This window comes from Elephas maximus, chromosome 22 (assembly GCF_024166365.1).
Source record: "Elephas maximus indicus isolate mEleMax1 chromosome 22, mEleMax1 primary haplotype, whole genome shotgun sequence".
Lineage (NCBI taxonomy): Eukaryota > Metazoa > Chordata > Mammalia > Proboscidea > Elephantidae > Elephas > Elephas maximus.
Window position 1 is genome coordinate 22,406,061 of NC_064840.1, and position 19,510 is coordinate 22,425,570.

General features: G+C 47.5%; 1 protein-coding gene across 8 annotated transcripts in view; it reads right to left on the minus strand.

The window, feature by feature from the left end:
• Positions 1 to 19,510, minus strand: part of ZNF70 (zinc finger protein 70) — a 23,442-nt gene continuing 3,932 nt past the window's right edge. For all 8 annotated transcript variants that reach the window (XM_049866837.1, XM_049866838.1, XM_049866839.1 and 5 more), the window contains one exon: positions 1 to 19,411. In XM_049866837.1, coding sequence (XP_049722794.1) covers positions 17,988 to 19,334 — 1,347 coding nt within the window. In that variant the 5' untranslated portion in view covers positions 19,335 to 19,411 and the 3' untranslated portion in view covers positions 1 to 17,987. The remainder of the gene's footprint in view (positions 19,412 to 19,510) is intronic.

Consider the following 19,510-nt stretch of genomic DNA (forward strand, 5'->3'; position numbering starts at 1 on the left):
TGTAGGGCAGACAAGCAGACTGGAAACTTTTGAGAAGGAACTAAAGCTGCAGTCCACAGTGTCTTAGTTACCTAGTTACCTAGTGCTGCTATAACAAAAATACCACAAGTGGATGGCTTTAACAAGGAGAAATTTATTTCCTCACAGTCTAGTATGTCCAAATTCAGGACAGCAGCTCCAGCGGAAGGTTGCCTCTGCCGGTTCTGGAGGAAGGTCCTTGTCATCAATCTTCCCATGGACTAGGAGCTTCTCCACGAAGAAACCCTGGGCCTAAAGGACGCACTCTGCTCCCAGTGCTGCTTTCTCGGTGGTATGAGGTCCCCCTGTCTCTCTGCTCTCTTTTAAATCTCAAAAGAGTTTGACTCAGGACACAATCCAATCTTGTAAATTGAGTCCTGCCTCATTAACATAACTTCTGCCTATCCCATCTCATCAACATCATAGAGGTAGGATTTACAACACATAGGAAAATCACATCAGATAACAAAATGGTGGCCAATCACACAATACTGGGAATCATGGCCTAGCCGAATTGATACATATATTTTAGGGGGACACAATTCAGTCCTAGGATTTCTTCTTCCTCAAGGAAACCTCAGTTTTGCTTTTAAGGCTTTTCAACTGATCGGATGAGCCCCACCCAGATTATGAAGGATAATCTTCTTTACTTAAAGTCATCTGATGATAGACGTTAACCATTAACTGTATCTAGAACATACCTTCACAGCAACAGCTAGACTAGTGTTTAATCTAATAAAAATAAAAATTTTTAAAACCCCAAAAAAAAAAAAAACCAAACCCACCGCCGTCGAGTCGATTCCGATTCATAGTGACTCTAAAAACAGTTGCTATCATGTCAACTCTGACTCATGGTGACCCCAAGCGTGTCAAAGTAGACCTGTGCTTCGTAGGGTTTTCAGTGGCTGATATTTTGGAACCAGATCACCTAGATTACTGTTAATTTAATAACACTTAGTGTTTGAATGTCCCTGGGTGGTGCAAACAGTTAAGTGCTTGGCTGCTTACCAAAAGGTTGGCACTTCAAGTCCACCCAGAGGCACTTCAGAAAAAAAGCCTGGTGATCTGCTTCCAAAAACTCAACCACTGATAACCCTATGGAGCAAGTTCTACTCTGATATATCTGGGGTCACTATAAATCTGAATTGACTTGACAGCAACTAGTTAGTGTTTAATGTAATAGTCTTTAATACTATAGCAAGCCAAGTTGACACATAAAACTAACCATCACAATATACCTTCTTTATTCATACTTACCCTCCAGTATCTAAATCATGCTTTCACCTAACATGATGCCAGCTACCCTTGTGTTTTAGTCTGGGTTCTCTACAGGATCAAAACCAGTGAAGTGTATATAGATCTACACAGAGAGATTTACTTCAAGGAAATGGCCCACACAATTGTGGAGGCTGTCAAGTCCCAAATCCATGGGTCAGGCAGCAGGCTTAATGCTTCTCCTCATTCACATGGTTGCAGGGGCTGATGAACCCAAAATCTGCAGGTCAGGAGGCAGGCTCCTGGCTCACAGGGCTGAGGGAGCTGGCTAATCCTCGATCCGAAGGTCAGGTGGCAACGAGATGAATTCAGGATCATTTGATCTATAGGGAGGCGACTTTTACCAAAACTTCCATATATATTGGATGTAGGTTGCACCCCCAAAGAAAGTCCCCTTACGTCAGATCACAAAATGGAGGGTAATTACTTAATTCTGAGAATCACAGCCCAGCCAAGTTGACACATAACGTTACCCATCTCGACTTTTATAGCCAAAAACATGCTATCCCTCTCCTCAAAGGAAGGCTCAAGTTCCATGTCACTTCATCCACATTTAAGCGATGCTTATTCCTCTCCCAGCTGATTCATACTCCCCCTCTGATGTCCTGTAACTTAGATACCAAAATAGAAAGTTACCCACTATTAACACATCTTATGTTAGATTGCAGGGAAATGGGAAGGGGGGAGGAAAAAAATGGTTACTATAATATAAATATATTTCTATAAAAACAAGGAAGGGATATTCATAATTATTACAGTCCTCTTTTCTGTGACTGTTCACGTGGTTGTAGCTGGTATTTATTACTTCCACTACCAGTTACCATGGAGTTCATGCCGCCTTGTGGCAACCCCATATGTGCCAGAGTAGAAATGTGCTCTACAGGATTTTCAATGGCTCATCACTCAGAAATGAAAATTTTAATAAATTAAAATGCCAGGGTTTTCTTCTGAGGCACCTCTGGGTAGCCTCAAACAGCCAAGTTTTCGGTTAGCAGCTGAGTGTATTAACCATTGGCATTATTTAGGGCTCCATTACTTCCACTACCCACCTCATATTCCCTTTGCCCTCAGCAAGCACCTCAGCACCTCAGTAGCACAACGCAATCCCCTTGACGATTAGGTTTGATCCTGCATCCCTGATGTTCTTTGAAGGAAGAGCTGTGTGTGGCAGGGGCAGCCTCAGCTTCGAGCTTAGTGGAATCAGTACTGTGTCCCTGGTGGAAAACTCCCCCCCTTGGGAACTAAGACCTCTAAACCAGCAGAACCCAAAGTTGCAGGGACGGGAAGCAAAATTTTGCTGGTGGATTCCCACACCCACCAAGCCTGGCTAGGAAAGAAATAGCGCCCATAATGGTTTTCTGGTTGTGTGTTTCTGATTGATTCGATTTCTAGAACAACTGCATTGTGCTCAGAGAACATGATCTGTGGTTCAGCATTTCCACATTCACTGACCCTTCTGTGTGCTTGAAAAAAAATGCGTGTCCTGCACTCAGAGCACACTCTGTTCCGTGAGTGGCCGTGGGGTTGGTTGGTAATTGTCTTGTTCAGCCTTCTCCAGCCTTTCTGATTTATGGCCTGCATATTCCATTCATTACAGACTGAGGTGTGTAAAAACCTGGTGGTACCATCCCAGCAAGTAGGAGGCAGCCCAGAGCTGGGCTTCCTGAGACCCCACAAGCTCACCCAGGCCCAAAGGCAGAGAGGGGAAAGGGACCATTCTTACACATCTCCTCCCTCTCTGTGGCCCCCTGGCCACTCTGGTCCCGAGGTCTGGCTTCGGGACCGTAGGACCTCTGAGGCACAGAGGGAAGCAAGAGACCCCTGGTCTGCTACTGGGGAGAGGCCCGAGGGAGACAGTTCCTGGGCCCCCGACAGGCTCTGAGCACCTGCGTGAGTGTTCAGCCCACTGGGCCCAGCTGGGCGCATGGCTCCCTCTAGTGGCCACATGACCTCACCACCCACAGTACCACCCCTGGGGTTTCCAACAAGGACTGTTTCCCCAACCTGTTCTTCTCAGTCTCAGGTTCTGGTCAGGTCTTTTCCTTTTATTCCCCTTTCTCCACATGCTATGGGGCAGTGGCCTCCTGCCAGCCTTCTCACTGTCAGTGCCTAAGAACACAAAATATAATCGTGAAATGGACTCCAAATCACCGGCGTTTTCCACTCTACTCTTCTAGGAGCCTGGCTTCCCTGAAATTCCTGCTGATCCCCACCCCAGTCAACAGGGAAGAGAACAAGGGCCAGGCAGAGTTCAGCCACTGCAAGGACTCACCCAAGGCCTGGGGTGACCTGATCAGGACTGGATCTGGAGGACAAGGGCTCAGATGCACACATAGCTAGGGCACTTGTGAAATAATTTTTTAGGAAATACATAGTATGCCAGACACTGAGATGATGTGAAGTGTAACCAGAAGGCAGGAGAAGGAGAGGGTTGGGATCCTCCCTCCCTTCTCGTCCTCCACTATGCGCTGACCATCCCTGGTCAATGGCTCATGGCACTCAGGACGCTGCCCAGGCCTGGGGGGGAGGGATGTGGAGTGGGAAATGGGCCTTCTCAAGATAGCTGACCCAGACACGATAAATGGATCCTGATAGAAAGGGAGAGAAATGTGGAATATAGCCTCAAATTCTTACGAAATCCAGACTTATTGGGCCAGTTGAGACTAGAGGTATCCCCAGTTGTTGCCCTGAGATACTCTTTAAACTTTGAACGGAAACTATCCCCTGAAGTTATCTTTTAGCTAAACAGCAAGTTAGCTCATAAAATAAAGAATATCACCTGTGAAGTATTGCACTCCTTAAAAAAAATCACCTATACGAGGCCAAACGGTCAACAATTACTCTAAAGCAAAGACAAGAAGGTTGGGGCTGGGGGAAGGGGGATGCAGGGAGACCAGGTTATTGGAAATGGAACCAGAATGGAAGTAATGAGAACGTTGTCACAAGGTGAAGAACGTAACCAATGTCACTGAAACATATGTATAGAAATTGTTGAATGGGAACCTATTTGCTGTGTACACTTTCACCAAAAATACAATATTATAAAAATAAAAAGAACAGCTGACACAGGAACAGAGCTACCCTGCTCCCACTTCTGTTCACCCATGCTCTCCTGAAGAGGAAGGGACCCCTCTCTGTGGGTGGGAGCAGGCTGTCCCCAAGAATGTCCTTCCCAGAACCACAGGAGGTCAGTGTGGCTGGAGCAGTGCTGGGGATAGGAGTGGTCAGAAGAGGGCCTGGAGCCTGAGGGGTCAAGTCAGGTAGGGCCTAAAGACCCCATGACACTTAGACTCACATGAGAGCCAATGACCGTGTGTGAGTAAGGGAGTGACCTGTCAGACTGGCAGGTTAGGAAGATCACTCTGGGCGCCCAGGGCAAAGGGAGCCAGGTCCAAGGAGGGCAGCCAGAGAAGGGATGCAGGGAGCCCACATGGGGTGGTAGCAGCCTTGACCAAGGTGGGAGAAATTGGCAAGAGAAGGTGGGGAAGGAGAGCTATATTAAGGACCAGGACTTGGGGGTCAGTAAATGAGAAGGTACAGGAGGCAACAGCACCCCAATTCCTGGCTTGAAGCCAGTGACAGTGGAGAAAGGACAGAAACTAGAAAGTGAGCTGAGGTCACAGCTTACTGACACAGCAAATGCTGGTGCAGGCCCACTCGCAGCCCAGAGGGGTATGGTAAGTAGGCCCCTACAGCCCAGGGTGCTGGGGTGGACACTGAAGCCTGCAGCCCCTCTCCAGGCTCAGAGTGGAGCAGGAAAAGCCGACAGGCAGAGGGAGGCCCCCTGGGAAACTCGGACAGGCCTCCAGTAAGAGGGAACTGCTTTTGGCCTTCAATTCAGACTTCCATTTGTAAGGCCCAGATCCAAGTTCCACCAGCCCCAAAGGAGGGATTGTACCCCCTGGCACCCCCCACTACAAACCCAGCTTTGAGGGTTCTCATAGTCCTGGTAGAAGATCAGTCCAGGACCACATGCAGTGCCGCTCCCTCTTCTGAGAGATGAGAGGTGGAAAGCACATGACAGTGGGCTCCCTCTTTCCGCTCCGGAAGCTGGATACCTCGGGTGAGGTACAGAGGAGGAATCTCAGCAGCTTCCAGATATCTCCCTGAGAAGGCCGGCCTGGCCTTGGACGGTGGCACGGGGAGGCCGGATATAAGGCAGAGGACCCTTCTTGGTTTGGGGAGACCACACCCAAGTCGTGTAGATGCTTACCAACCACCACCAGAGGGCATCCCAGACCACAGACAGGGAGAACCAGAAAGGCGGCAGCAGGCTTCGGAAGGCTAGTGACCACAGCAGGATGCAGAGAGGCAGCAAGGGAAGGAGGAGGCAAACAAGGAGGGGGGTCTCCAGCTGCGACCCCACCAGCATTCTGACGACTGTACAAGTGTTTGTCCTCCAAGGTGCAGGAGGGATGTGTCTTAGGCTGGGTTCTCTAGAGAAGAAAACCAGTAAAGCGTATAAATAGAGATTTATATCAAGGAAATGGCTCACACGGCTGTAGAGGCTGTAACATACCAAGTTCATGGGTCAGGAAAGAGGCTTGTCCTGATTCATGTAGCCACAGGGGCTGGCGAACCCAAGATCAGTAGGCCGGAGAGCAGAGCTGTTGCTCACAGGCTTCGAATATCGATGGGTCCCAAGATCAGCAGGCAAGACCGCGGGTAAGTTGCTAGCTCAAGTACCAAGAACTGGAGGTCAAATGGACAAAATGTGTCATCTTTTGTTAAAATCATCCTCTGCTGAGGTCACATTTTGGTGAGCATTCACGTAAGACACAAGTATCTTCACTTCTTTGGCCCATTCAGAGAAGTCTATCCACATACCTCTTCCCCAAACCTCCTTGTCTCCAATTTTCCAATGTTCCTTCCAAGTCCCTGACCATCCAGCCAAACCATTGGGCACAGCCCATGAATCAGTATACAAGCACACATCTGGCCATTTCTCCTTCCAGCCAAAGTGAACAACCTAATGCACTGCTCAAAGTTCTGCCCATTGAGAGGATTTCCCTTCACCATTGTCCTTCAGGGAGGTCCCAGAAAGGGGCTGTACTGCTGTCACTGCCCACTTTCAAGTGGTGCCTGCACATCACACAGAAACATCTATGAGCCAAGCACAAGTTTTCTCTTCTTCAGTCTTCTTCAGTCAACTGATCACAAGGCCATAGGTGCAGACTGGGAGATGGAAGGTAACGCAACAGGAGTGGAGACCATGGGTATTTGGGCAACTTCCTCGTGCAACTGACTTGTGCCTTCAGGTCCTGCTCAGGCCCCATCTCATATATACCACTTCCATTTAATGATGGAGTGCTGCCATGCACATCCAACTTTAGGGCTCTGTGGAAAAGATAACACTCAGTGCATGGTGAGCAGCTCAGGCTGCATGGTGACTTGGAGACCCAAGGTTAAGCGTTCAGTCTCTACCAAGGCCCAGTAACAAGGCAAAAGCTGTTTCTCAAAAGGAGAGTAGTTATCTGCAGAGGTTGGCATGGCTTTGCTCCAAAATCCTAAGGGTCTGAGCTGTGATTCACCAATGGGGCCTGCCAAAGATTCCAGAGAGCATCTCTATCTGCCACTGACACTTCAAGCACCATTCGATCAGCCGCATCATGTGGCCCAAGTAGCAGAGTGGCTTGTACAGCAGCCTGAACCTGTTGCAGTGCCTTCTCTTGGTGTGGGCCCCACTCAAAACTAGCAGCTTTTCGAGTCACTTGATAAACAGGACAGAGTAGCACACCGAAATGAGGAATAGGTCCAATCAGCATAATGTCATCAATGTAACGGACCAGCGTGACACCTTGTGAAAGGGAAAAGCGATCAAGGTTCCTGCAGACTAAACTGACATATGGATGGAGAGCTGATGTAGCTCTGAGGTAGGCAAATGAAGGTGTATTGCTGGCCTTGCCAGCTAAAGGCAAACTGCTTCTGATCGTCCTTCAAAACAGGTATGGAGAAAAAGGCATTAGCCAGATCAATAGCTGCATATCTGGTAACAGGAGATGTATTAATTTGCTCAAGCAATGAGACTACATCTGGAACAGCAGCTGCAATTAGTCACCACCTGGGTAAGTTTTCAATAATCCACTGTTATTCTCCAAGATCCATCTGTTTTTTCCATAGGGGATGTGGTGGGAATGACCATTCCTGCATCCTTCAAGTCCTTGATGGTGGCAGTAATCTCCACAATCCCTCCAGGAATGCAGTATTGCTTTTGGTTTACCATTTTCCTAAGTAGGGGCAGTTCTATCGGCTTCCACTTGGCTTTTCCTACCATAATAGCCCTTACTCCACTTGTCAGGGATCCAAGGTGGGGGTTCTTCCAGTTGCTGAGTATATCTATTCCATTTATGCATTCTGGAACTGGGGAAATCACTACAGGTTGGGTTCAGAGACCCACTGGACCTACTGTGAGACAAACATGAGCTAAGACTCCATTAATAACCTGACCTCCATGTGCCCCCACTCTGACTAGCGGGCCACAGTGATGTTTTGCGTATCCTGGAATTAGTGCCAGTTCAGAGCCAGTATTTGGTAATCCCCCAAAAGTCTGATTATTTCCTTTTTCCCAGTGAACAGCCACTCTCGTAAAAGGGCGATAGATCCCTTTGGGGAGGCTGGGAGAAAGGGCAGCAGTATAAATTTTTGGCAGTGTATTGGAGTCCTTCCTCAAGGGGAACAAGCCTCTCCTTCAATCAAGGGGTTGTAGTCTGTAAACTCGCTCAAGCTTGGGAATTGATTAAGGGACCATGACTGTCTAGTCTGGCGATCCGAGTCAGGCTGCTGTTCACTTGACCTAGAATTCATCCGCTTGTACAGATCAAGTAAATATTTAGTAGATTTCCATCTATTTCACTCCTAGGGACACCATGACTAAGTAGACAATGCCATAAGTCCATAGGAGTCAGACTGTTCTGATTACTTCTTTGACTTTGCTGTCCATTATGGTAACCACACCCACCTTGTCTTTGTCAATTGAGTGCCACCACTTGGCCCCTACCACCAGAAGCTCCAGTCAGCCCCATTGTAATTAGATGTCTTAATTCAGTTAGGGTAGTTCCCACTGTCAAATCTGACTTACATAAAATAGCAATCACAGCAGTCTTAAAAGATACTGGAGATCCCTTCACAAATTTGTTCCTCACCATTATGGTAAAAGGTGTGTCCTCTGGGCATTCCATCTGTGGGTCTGTGGGTCTAACCTGATAAATTCACTCTAGCATGCCAATTTCCTTAAGCCTTTGGATACCTTCTTCTACAATATACCAAGGCAGGTCTGGTACTTCAACTAGATTTAGTGTAGGTCACCGCATAATCCATGCTTCAGCAGCCTAACCAAAAAAACTATTAAATCCTTTCCTAACTTCTCGAGCTGAAACACTGAGTGAAGAATCTGTGCTTAGTGAGCCCATATCAATAAACTCAGACCGATGCATCTTTATGTTCCTTGCACCATTATCTCACACCCTTAACAGCCATTCTCACACATATTTCCCAGGTTTCTGTTTGCACATATTAGAAAATTCAAGCAGTTCTTTTGGAGTGTACCATACCTCCTCCTGGGTTACATTTTGTAATTTACCTTTTGGGGCTCACTGGGACTTTAGTCTAGTTATAGGTCTAGAAGCCAAAATCAGTAGGGAAATGTTTTGAGAACATTCAGCATTGTCTTGTAAGGCTTCTGCCTTTATAATGTCCCAGGCAATGACTCAGACAAAGGCACTTTAGATACAGTTGGGTTAATCTCATTAGATGGGAGTGGAGGGGCTAATGGTTCTGTTGGTAGGAGTGATTCACTGGAATTTAGGGGCTCAGTGTCTCCAGCTTCCTGATTATCTGCCCACATGTCCCCATCCCAGCTTTCAGGATCCCAGTTCTTCCCAATCGATGCCCTCACTTTAACTTCTGACCCCTCTCGAGTTTAGCAGCTGAGTTGGTGTTGTAATTCAGCCACTCTTACACTAAGGCTCTGGGTTTGGTTTATGGCAATATCAGCTGCTACTATAAGAAATAAGGTTTTCTTTCAAGGCACAAGTGGAAACTTTGAGGTCCTTTATGCAGTGCTCGAGCTTTGACTCTGAAGCCCTAAGCTCATCTCTTTCTTTCACTAGTTTGTCTAGTGAAAGCAGGACCAACCAACGAGCTTCCTTATACTTCTCATTATGACAAAATTGTAGAAAGGTATCATACATGCAATCACCCAGAGCCTCGTCTTTCACCAATACCTGATCCACTGGTGGTGATATTTTGTGTATTTGCATTGCCGCCTTATGCCATGGATCAGCAGTGCCCTCATTACTACTGGAAGCAGACTCATCGTCTTTAAGACTAACCAGACTTTAAAACCAATTTAGAAAATTCATCCTTACAATTTTGTTTCTCTAGAACCACTCTCAGTACCAAATGTCTTAGGCTGGGTTCTCTAGAGAAGCAAAACCAGAAAATCATATAAATATACATACAGAGATTTATATCAAGGAAATGGCTCACACAGTCATAGAGGTTGTAACGTCCCAAGTCTGTGGGTCAGGAAAGAGGCTTCTCCTGATTCACGTAGCCGCAGGGGCTGGTGAACCCAAGATCAGCAGGCCAGACAGCAGGGCTGTTGCTCACAGGCTGTGAATATCAACGAATGCCAAGATCGGCAGGCAAGACCACAGGTAAGGTGCTAGCTCAAGTCCCAAGAACTAGAAGTCAGACAAACAGGAGCCAGCTGCAGGATCTCCAATGAGCAAAAGCCCCACAGCCCTGACTGAACATCTGCCCACAGTTGATGCAGGCCACACACCCAAGAAAACTCTCCTTCAACTGACTGGCTGCTCACAGCAGATGCCATCATAGGGGTGATCAAGTATCAAATCTCAACAGGGAAGTGATCACAACATTACACAACTGCCAAAACACTGAAAATCATGGCCCAGCCAAGTTGACACACAATCTTAACCATCACACCATCACACCCACCTTGGTCACCACCACACACCCCAATTCCACTCACTAGTTTGGCTTTCTAGATTTTCAGGTGCTGGAGGTCAGGGAGTTTTCCTCCCATCAGAAAAGTGTCTCTCCTTCCACTCCCCTGTAAATCAATGCATCCACCTTGGGTAATGTGTGTGAATGTCCACTTGCCCCCAAGAGCCGAGCAACTCTGAGGGGACCAAGGCGATCTGGCTTTTACCATTTGCTGCCTCTGAGAAGTCCTGGCAGCACCCCAGCAGGGCTCCAGCATGGCACCAGGACTGTTTCCTTCCCTAGGGCTGCTGGGCTGATCAAGACAGTTCCAGCACTTGCCTCCTCTGGGACTGCAGGATGCACAGGAGATGCCTGCCACTTGAAGCTGTCTCTCCCAAACAGACCAGATCACCCTGGCTCGGACGGGTCTCCCCAGTGTGGAGTTGGAACTACTATACACCTGCAGTCAGGTCCCTCCCAAAGTGGCACTGGCAGGCTCTTCTTTCTCCTCTCCTGAAACAGCCCCCCACAGCTTATTCTGGCTACTTCTGTGGAAACGGGGCTGCCATGGATTCAACTGTGCCTCCCAAAAATAAGTGTCAACTTGGTTAGGCCATGATTCCCAGTATTGTGTGGTTGTCCTCCATTTTGGGATTTTCCTATGTGTTATAAATCGTCATCTCTGCCTGTGGTTAAAGAGGATTAGGGTGGGATGTAATACCCTTGCTCAGGTCACATCCCTGATCCAATGTAAAGGGAGTTTCCCTGGGGTGTGGCCTGCACCACCTTTTACCTTACAAGAGATAAAAGGGAAGCAAGCAAAGAGTAGGAGGCTTCATACCACCGAGAAAGCAGTGTCAGGAGCAGAAGCATCCTTTGGACCCAGGATTCCTGTTTGGAGAAGGTCCTAGTCCAGGGGAAGATTGATGACAAGGACCTTCCTCCAGAGCTGACAGAGAGAGGAAGCCTTCCCCTGGAGCTGACGCCCTGAATTTGGACTTACAGCCTACTAGACTGTGAGAAAATAAATTTCACTTTGTTAAAGCCATCCACTTGTGATATTTCTGTCATAGCAGCTCTAGAGGACTAAGACAGGCATCCAGAGCAAGAGACTTGGGCACGGAGGCCCTGCAGGGTGGAGCACTATCCTTTGTCAGCGCTGGCCCCTAACATCCCTGAAGGTTTATAATGCAAGACCAGGCTCTGCAGCAACTGCCTGACCCTAGATTGTTCCTGGAAGGCAGGACCACTGTAAGGGAGGGTGTCAGCAACAACTGCGACACCCTTGGCCACCTATCTCCACTGTTAGGAATATATACAAGGGAAATACCCCAAGTATTTCTGAAGAACACTTGGCCCTCACCACTCTAGCTCCTTGATATTCAAAGTGTGGTCTACGGACCAGCAGCATCAGTACAACCTGAGAACAGTTAGAAATACAGTCTCGGGCCCCAGCGCAGGCCCCTTGGTCAGAACCTGCGATTTAACCAGATCTCCCGGCAAAGCCTAGTTTGAGAAGCACAGGTTCAGCACAGTGGTTCTCCACCCAGGCTGCACATTTAGAACCACCTGGAGGTGCTTTTAAAATCCGGACACCCAGGTCACACACCAGGGCAGTAAGATCAAAATCTCAGGGTAGGATCCAGGCAGCAGCATTTGAAGCGTTCCCAGGCGGCCCCTGTGTGAGGTCCCCATGTGCAGCCATGTTGAGGACCAGCCCTGGTTCAGTAGAAAAAGAATTGGCTGAGCCCCAGCTCTGCCACTAAATTGCTGCACACCTTGGGCAAGTCATCAACTGCTCTGGGCCTCAGTTTCTGTACCTGCAACAGAAGTGGCCAGGAGTGACCAACTCCTCAAGCCCTTGGAGCTGTGACAGAGCATCCCCTCTCTCCCTGGAGATGTTGGCAGTGTCCAGCTGTGGGGTGGGGGAGGGGAGACCGGCCTGGACGAGGGGAATGGGAAGGGGTACGAGACCACCTTGCCAGAGTAAAAGCTTCCATGAGTTCTGCCTAAATCTTGGACTGTCTTTTAAGGAGTCACAGTGATAGCCCCAAAACAGCTTATCTCCCGTCTCCCACCATCCCAGTCATGGTCAATGTTTCCCGATGTTTCCTCAGGCTGCTATGTTACTGTGACATCTCTAAGACACAAAGGCACATAATGAATGTATTATCAGGACTACATGCTTACTTGTTTACCTCCACCTCTCTTCAAGTGACAAGTTCACTCACGGAGGATGGGACAGATCCATATCTGAACATTGGTGGCACAGTGGTTAAGTGCTCAGCTGCCAACTGAAAGGTCAGCAATTCAAACCCACCAGTTGTCTCATGGGAGAAAGATGTGGCAGTCTGCTTCCATAAAGATCACAGCCTTGGAAACCATGTGGGGCAGTTCTACTCTGTCCTATAGGATCACTATGAGTTGGATTCAACTCGATGGCAATGGGTTTGGTTTTTTAGGGTTTTATATTTAGCAGTATCTTCTAAAAAATAAAGCACAGTGGAATGTTCTAAGTTATGTTGAAAGAACTCTGGGAGTAAGAAAAACTAAATCAAATATTTCAGAGTGCTAATAGTGCAATAATTAACTGCACCTCACAGTTTGCCAAGCACATCTGCCTCACTCCATAGGAGCCCTACAAGGCTATAAGGGGGGCATTGTTCCCCCCTTGTTACGCCAAGGACACTGAAGTCAGAGGCCAAAGACATGGAGAGTGGGCTCAGGGCAGAGCCCAGCGCTGACCCCAAATGTGACGAGATCTCTGGTCTACCCAAAAATGATACTCCAGATGTAGTTAGAGATAGTGGAAAAAATGAGCATGATCTTTTGGGCTAAATGACTTAATATACATTAAAATATTAAGATGATAATAAACGATGCCTTACTCTTAAAAAACAATGTCAATGACAAGAGGACTTCTTACATAAGAAAAATAATTACAGACAGAATCAGAAAACAAAATCCAACAATTTGCTGTTTATAACTTACAGATATACAGGAAAATATGTACTCAAATTCAAAAAGTAAAACGCTGAACTAAATTCTATCATGCAAATGCAAATTCAAGAAAAGCAAGGAGCTTCAATTATGACATTTGGAAAAGTGAAGCTTAGGCTAGAAGCATTGAAAGAGGCAAAGAGGGCACTAAAAGGCACAGTTTTTCAATATAACACTATTAACTATATATGCCCCAAATATTAGTTTTATTGACAATTTATATACCCTATTTCTTAAAAAGGGTTTGAGAAAACTACATGACTAACACAGCAACATATATAAGAGAAATAGAGAAACCATAAAGAAGAAAACAGAAAATCAGATTATAATTAGAACAGGTAAACTCGTGTTTATAACCGTTTGGGGGTCACACAGCCCTTTCGAAATCTGATGAATGCTACAGAGGCCTCTCCCAGAAAAATCCATTCACACATATACCGCCATAGCTTTGTGAAATCCCTGGGGGCCCACCAGCCCCTAAAGCCCCTGCATGCTATGGACTTCTAAGTAGTCCATGAACCCCAGGCTAAGAACTCTGAAGTAAATAAAAGAGAAAGTATGGGTTTGAATAAAATGATCAAAAAATTGATTTAACAAATAGAACTGATGAAGTAAAAGTACATTTCTTGAGAGTACATAAATGCTTTGTGAAAATTGATATTATACTCAGGTTCAAAGAAATTCTAAGGACACTCAGAAATGTTGCACACTACAGTGCAATAAGAAATAAACAGCAATTACACAAGCATTCATCACCTGGAAATATTAAAAAAAAAAAAGTAGCAATAACATTTGGGCCAAAAGGAAATTTCTAATAACAAAAAAATTCCACATCCAAACTTCATGAAGTGCCAACAAAGCTATCAGAGAAAATTACAAACCCAAGTACCGATATTCACTAGAAGTAACAAAAATATTAATTATATCTAAATAATTAATCTTACAATTGTAAAGTATTAAGCCACAACACCAAAAAAGAGCCAACTACATATAATTTGGCAAAACAATCAGATCAGTAAACAAATCAAGAGTGGGAGATTCACAGCACTCAACATTTAAGTAAACCACCATCATAGAACAGAAAAAAATATAAAACAAACCACCACATTCAAGGAAGATTAAAACAATACTAAGGACAATCTCTTTTAACTTTATACCGTTTGAGACTCTAAATAAAAGAATTACAAAAATACATCATTAAACACTGAAAGAAGTTGAGCAGGCTCCTCATAAAGAATAGAGCTCCACTCATACTTCCAACAAAAAAGCACTTGGTCTTACCACGTTCACGTGAGAATCCGTTAACCCTTTAGAACCCATTCTCCATTGAGTCGAGTCGATTCCGACTCATAGTGACCGTACAGGACAGAGCAGACCTGTCCCATAGGGTTTCCAAGGCTGTAATCTTGACGGAAGCAGACTGCCACATCTTTTCCCCCCAGAGTAGCTGGTGCGTTTGAACCACTTATCTTTCAGTTAGCAGCCAAGCACTTTAACCACTGCACCAGCAAGGCTCCTAACCCTTCAGAACAGGGATCTAACTCCCATGTTTCATAAACTGTCAAAAAGAAAGGAGGAGGACAGAGAGCCTGAGGAGAAGAAAAAAGTACATATTGCCAAAATGTGAACACAGTGACAGTTACGAGAACCTGGAGATGGAAAAGTTTCTGGCAGACGGTGGCATGAACTCCATGGGCACGTTCAGAGGGCAGTCAACTGGATTGGCTGAACCAAGTGTGTGCGCAGAGTAGCCCCTGAAGGTTAGTTTTAAGGAGAATGGCAATTTATATAAAATGACGCTTTACGAAACCAATCTGGTTAGGGTGTGCAGGAAGAGTCAGAAGGGAGACCATGTGACAGGCCTGACCAAGGCTGACGGGGAAGGGGGCAGTAGGGTAGACTTAAAGAGGTAGATCTGCCAGGGCCCATGCTGGGAAGGTGTCTCAGCATTCATTCTTCTAGTTGCCATCAGTCCGACTCATACCCCACACGTGACACAAACCCCATATGTGTCAGAGTAGAACTGTGCTCCATAGGATTTTCAATGGCTGACCTTCCAGAAGTAGACTGCCAGGCCTTTCTTTCAAGGCACCTCTGGGTAGACTCAAACCACCAACCTAGCAGCCAGGCACAGTAACCACTGCATCACCCAGGGGCTCCATTCTCTCTTCACTCCTGATAAATTACTGAAGGCCACTGGGGCAGGCCACCCACAATGCTCTGGAGGCCTGAACTGCTGGCTGAATGTTTCACATGCTCACAGAGAAGAGCTGGATGAGGAGTGGCTTATGTACTTAGTACCAGGACTCCTATTAAGATCTCCCTCCCTGTCCACCAGACCCAACATTTACAAAGGTCTGGCCCTAAAAGGACCCCCGTGGTCATGGCCCCCAGACATTTTGTTGGCCCAAGACAGGAACCACTCCCAAAGCCAACTCTTCAGACAGGGATTGGACTGGACAATGGGATAGAAAAAGATGCTGGTGAAGAACGAGCTTCTTGGACCAAGTAGACACTTGAGACTATGTTGGCATCTCCTATCTGGAAGGGAGATGAGAGGGCAGAGGGGGTCAGAAGCTGGCAGAATTGACACGAAAAGAGAGAGTGGAGGGAAGAAGCGGGCTGTCTTATTAGGGGGAGAGCAATTAGGAGTATACAGCAAGGAAACCCTGGTGGTGTGGTGGTTAAGTGCTACGGCTGCTAACCAGAAGGTCGGCAGTTCAAGTCTACCAGGCGCTCCTTGGAAACTTTATGGGGCAGTTCTACTCTGTCCTATAGGGTCGCTATGAGTCAGAATCAACTCGACAGCAGTGGGTTTGGTTTGGTTTAGCAAGGTGTACATAAATTTTTGTACAAGAGACTGACTTGATTTGTAAACTTTCACTTAAAGCATAATAAAAATTAAAAAAAAAAAAAAACTCCTGGCCTATCAAGCCCCACTTACTAAGTAGCCATTACGATTTTCCCATGATTATTCATCAAAACTGTACATCACTGCTAAGCTGAGCTTCTGATCAGCTGAAATAACCAATGTTACCACCATGGGCTCATGTAATTCCAGCCATGCACTTTTGAAAAACTTGAAAATAGCTTATAGACTGCTCCCTCCTTGCGCTAGCTCCGTGGAGCCCAGTGGGAACCAGCACTAGAGACCTGTGTGGCTGCGCTAAGGCCTGAGTGCCCAAAACAGACACTTATCAATCAGCCACAGAGTCACTACCCAAGCCAACTCCTGGGGGCAGGGGTGGGGCAGGGAGCTGAGACAGCCTAGCTATGTTATAACATCATGATCCCCTGGGGAGCCTTCAGAATATAGCAAGTTTTGGCCCAGCTCCAGGGATACAGATGGGATTGGTCTAGGTGGGACCCAGGATTGGCACTTTTTAAATGACCTCCAAGTATACTCTAGTGTGCCATGGAGAGGACAGGGATGTACAAGAATGTGGCATCAGAAGGACATATCCATCTGGGCAACGTCAGGAGGATATCCATATACAGATGGGGCCACGGGGACACATGGACCGCTGCCCCTTGCTGACCCGGTACAGGCCTAAGAGGGTGAGGGAAGGCCTGACTTAACAAAGGGCCTGCTGCAAATTCGTCATTTTAGGAACAGCATGGGGCCACCCCACCAGTCTGAGGGCAGCATCTCTGAGTGGGGACCACTCAGGGTCTCCACTCTCAGCCACCATCTGGGACCACTCAAATTGCAAAGCACTTTCACATGTGGCCTCGATCTGCACAGAAGCCTCTCACCAGGCCTTGGAGGTGCACAACCAGGCCCCATGACCCCCTCTCACAGGTGGGGAAGCAGAGTCCCAGGGGGCTATGGGTGGTGCTTGCTCAAGGTCACACAGGCAGGATAGGGCCAAACTAGGATTTGAACCCAGATCTTGTGACTCCAGAACCACAGCCTTCTCCACCCTGCTCCACACACCCTCAGCATTAGGGGACAAAGAAAGGAGGATGCACAGCACAGACTGGAAGGGAACCCTACTGGTATCCCAGGTTCACTGAGTCTTGTGGGGCCTTATTCCAGGGAACAGTAATGCCTACTCTCCAGGCTGACTTAGAGCCAGCAGCCTCTCCTCCCTGTGGGAGTCTCTGACAGAAGCCACCCTCTCTTTAACACAGAAAAGAGGGCCCACCACCCTCACTCCCAACCCCAAAACCCATCCTTCCAGACCCCTCTTTTCTCTATTAGCCTGTTGTGATTGTCCCCAACAATGCCTGACCCAGGCAGAAGAATCCATTTTGCCTGCTGATGAATCTGCTTTTGAATTCGTTTTTCTTTGGGTGATTTGAGCTACGAGCACAGTTTCTGACTTCAGAAACTGCCACGCTGAGGGTTAATGTTAAAGAGTTAATCTGACATTTTCATGGGTGTAACTCATCTTTCTCCTTTTAATGTTTATTCTTCTTCTTCTGGATTCTGGAATAAGCAAATAGAGGAAAAAACTGTATCTTACGGGCTTACGAGTCAAACAGGAGAACGAGAACACCTCCATTTCCTCCGCCTGCCTAGCACCGCACCCTCCCTTCCACTCTGATATCTGCTGAGTGTCGAGCTCCTTACCAGGTGCCACAAGGGCTCTCTTGCTACTGTGGATATTCAGGGGCGCTGGGACTGGAGGGCCTCTGTTCAGTGCTACCATCAGGAGGCAGGTGGGGTCTAACAGACAAAGCAATATGGACACAGACTCTGCCCAGTAAAGGTTGGCATGCTTTGCTACCAGCTCTTCCTGTTACGATTTTTCCCCGGCATGGATTTTCTGGTGCCGGATAAGGTGTGAGCTGCCCCGGAAGGACTTGCCGCACATATTGCACTCATAAGGTTTCTCCCTGGTGTGGGTTTTATAGTGCTCAATGAGAGCTGACCGGTGCCGGAAAGCTTTCCCACACTCATTACAGGTATAGGGCTTCTTCCCAGTGTGGATCCTCTGGTGCTGGATGAGGGCCGAACTGTGGCAGAAGGCCTTGCCACACTGGCCACACTCGTAGGGCTTCTCCCCTGTGTGGATCCGCTGGTGCTCGATGAGTGAGGAGCTCTGGCTAAAGGCTTTCCCACACTTGTGACACTTGTAGGGCTTCTCACCCGTATGCGTCTTGCGGTGCTCAATGAGGTTGGAGCTCTGGCTGAAGGCTTTCCCACACTCCTCACACTTGTAGGGTTTCTTCCCAGTGTGGATCCTCTGGTGCCGGATGAGGTGGGACCTGTGACAGAAGGCTTTCCCACAAAGCTCACACTCATGCGGCTTCTTCAAGGTGTGGATTTTCCGGTGCTGGCTCAGGCCTGAACTTTGGTTGAAGGCCTTCCCACACTCCATGCACTGGTATGGCTTCTCTCCAGTATGAATTCGCTCGTGCTTCCGGAGACTTGCACTCCTGCTAAAATCCTTCCCACACACCCTGCACTCATAGGGCCTCTTGCCAGTGTGGGTCTTCTGATGCTGTGTGAGGGCGGAGCTCTGGCGAAAGGCCTTGCCACACTCCTGGCACTCATAGGGCTTCTCCCCAGTGTGGACGACCTGATGTCTAAGCAGATGAGAGCTCTGGCTGAAGGCCTTCCCACACTCAAAGCACTCGTAGGGCTTCTCCCCTGTGTGGATCACTAGGTGTCTCAGCAGATGCGAGCTCTGGCTGAAGGCCTTGCCACACTCCCGGCATGCATAGGGCTTGGCTGGCTGTACCACTCTGTGAGGGTTGTTAAGCACCACGTCCCCCCAGCCTGCTTTCTGGCCATCACACTTGCTGGAGTCTTCTCCACCATGGACTATCTGACACATACTGAGGTCTGGCTTCTGGAGGAAGGTTTGGCCAAATAGCTCATCATCCTGGGGTCTGGTGGTTGAGGGCACATTCCGATGTTGAACAGGGCTAGAGCACAGACTGAAATTTCCCCCATAATCACCACACTCACTGCCCTGTTCCCCAAGAGGGATCTCCTTGTAGATGACAGCCATGTGCTCCAAACTTCTGTCCTGAAGAAAAGGATTCCCCAGCTCCTCCCCTGGGAAAAGTTCTCTCTGCATCTCTAACCTGTCCGCAAACACAAAGGTCTCAGCAAACTTGGTTCCTGGGGAGACTTCCATTGTGAACTGAGGATCACCCCAATTATAGTGATCCTTCAAAAATGTTCTTCTCTGCAACACCGTTACTGTTCTCGCACCTGAAAGGAAAAAAAAGGACATGGTCGTGTCAGCAAGTAAAATGCCTACTGTGTGCCTCCTCTCTGGGCTAGAATCTGTAGTGGTAACAGCAAAATAAA